This window comes from Ovis aries, chromosome 8 (assembly GCF_016772045.2).
Source record: "Ovis aries strain OAR_USU_Benz2616 breed Rambouillet chromosome 8, ARS-UI_Ramb_v3.0, whole genome shotgun sequence".
In the NCBI taxonomy this organism is placed as follows: Eukaryota; Metazoa; Chordata; class Mammalia; order Artiodactyla; family Bovidae; genus Ovis; species Ovis aries.
The window spans coordinates 68,673,802-68,675,467 of NC_056061.1; the positions used below are offsets into that span (position 1 = coordinate 68,673,802).

The 1,666-nt window shown below is 52.5% G+C and overlaps 1 protein-coding gene across 2 annotated transcripts; it reads right to left on the reverse strand.

Annotated features, from left to right (window-relative positions):
* Positions 1-278: 278 nt before the first annotated feature.
* Positions 279-998, reverse strand: SF3B5 (splicing factor 3b subunit 5). 2 transcript variants are annotated; one of them, XM_004011394.5, is made up of 2 exons: positions 599-998; positions 279-492 (listed from the first exon to the last, which is right to left on the reverse strand). In XM_004011394.5, the coding sequence occupies exon 1, from the start codon at positions 877-879 to the stop codon at positions 619-621; it is 261 nt and encodes an 86-aa protein (XP_004011443.2). In that variant the 5' UTR covers positions 880-998; the 3' UTR covers positions 279-492; positions 599-618. The 2 variants fall into 2 exon arrangements, with proteins under 2 accessions (XP_004011443.2, XP_012038428.2); XM_012183038.4 differs by having other exon boundaries at positions 595-998.
* Between the last annotated feature and the right edge of the window lie 668 nt (positions 999-1,666).

The following is a 1,666-nucleotide window of genomic DNA, read 5'->3' on the forward strand; positions in this document are numbered from 1 at the left end:
TTTTTTGAATGAAAGAAAAAGAAGGGATACGATGATCACAAATTTCAATAGTGAAAGCGTTATGGGCCTGAAAAAAACTCTTGGAAAAGTCTGGGTTGGGAAATGTTATAAAGGTTGGGCAGGGTGCATTTAAGTGTCTGGCCCTGAACTACCTGCCCAACCCCTTTCTAACCCTCCCCTTCTTTATCCCTTCTATTCTCCCGCCTCTTCCGAAGCCACAGTTCCAAAGCCCTCCCGGGACCCCTCCACCAGAACACAAGTAGTCCACACCAAGAGACTGAAACATTTCTAAACTTTATGTAAAAAGCAACAATCAACTAGCCGGAAACGAGCCTCTAAATTCCGTCTCACTCCAGTGCCGTCTTCTCTAAAGTTTGCTCCACGGTCCAGTCACAGTTCTCAGGGGTCCTGACGGTCTCCCAACGCTGTGTTCCACAGGAAAACAGGGTCCACAGGAAGGCAGGTCATGCGGGACGCCCTGGATAAGCATCTCTGTACAAGGAAAGCACGAGAAGCAGAGACATGGAGAATCAGTTCACTTAAGAAAAAGCGAGAGTGCAGGCGAACCCGGGGAACTCAGGGACAGGTACTCACGTACAGCGGTGATACCGCGGGGTCTCAGTTCTCCTCCGGCTTGTCGGCTGGCGGGCCGCAAGGCTGCAGCATCTTCTCCATCAAGTTGAAGCGGACTCGCGCTTTGCTCTCATTCTCGGCAATGGCGAAGTAGTTGAGAAGATCGAAGTGGCCCATGTAGGAGCAGTAGGAGTCGCGGTGCTGGTTCACCAGCCATTCCCACTTCGTGGTGTCCGCGTGGCCGGTCCCGATGTACTTGGACTGCAGATGCTCTAGCTGGCTGTGAATGGTGTAGCGGTCCGTCATGTCACCGCTTTTCCCTTTGCTCCCAGGTGAGAGGCAGCAGACTACAGGAAGGGGCTCTGGGACTTCAAGCGGGACTGCGGAATCTCGGAACCCACGCGGTCGCAGGCGGATGGCGTCACAGCAACGAAGCCGCTCAGATTCGCGATCCAAGGTCTCAGAGGCGGAAGCAGAAGTGTAGTCTATCACCGAATTGGAGTTGCCTAGGCAACGCTACAAGTGGGCTGCCCCTGTAGAGAGTCCCGCCCACTTCGCAGAGCGTTGCATGCTGGTCCTTTTAGTAGCCCTTTCCTAAAAGGCGCTTTGCATGCTGGGACTTGTGGTCTCTGAGGGCTGGTAACACAGGCTTTTTAGGAACCCTGAGAAATGTTTAAAGGGTTTCCTTGGTGGCTCAGTGGTAAAGCAACCGCCTGCCAATTTAGGAGGCTTGGGTTCTAGCCTTGGGTCGGGAAGATCCCTTGAAGAAGAAAATGGCAACCCATTCCAGTATTCTTGCCTGGGAAATCCCATGGACAGAGAAGCCTGGCAGGCTACAATCTATGGGGTCCCCAAAAGAGTCAGACACAATTTAGCGACTAAACAACAACAAGAAATGGAGAGATGTTTAAAAGGATGTTGGCGGCTTAATAGAGGGAGGTGTCTGGGAGGCAAGAGGCATCCTCAGGTGGTTTGGGGCTAAATGGACATGAGAAACTCTGCAGGACAGGGCAGGGATTGGGAATATGAACTCTTGGTATGACACCGCTTTCGCAGCTAACGAGGCACAGTAGTAGCCCGTTCACAACCGTGG

Coding starts and splice junctions, on each gene's coding strand:
- SF3B5 (XM_004011394.5), bottom strand. CDS start 879: ATGACGGACCGCTACACCATTCACAGCCAGCTAGAGCATCTGCAGTCC.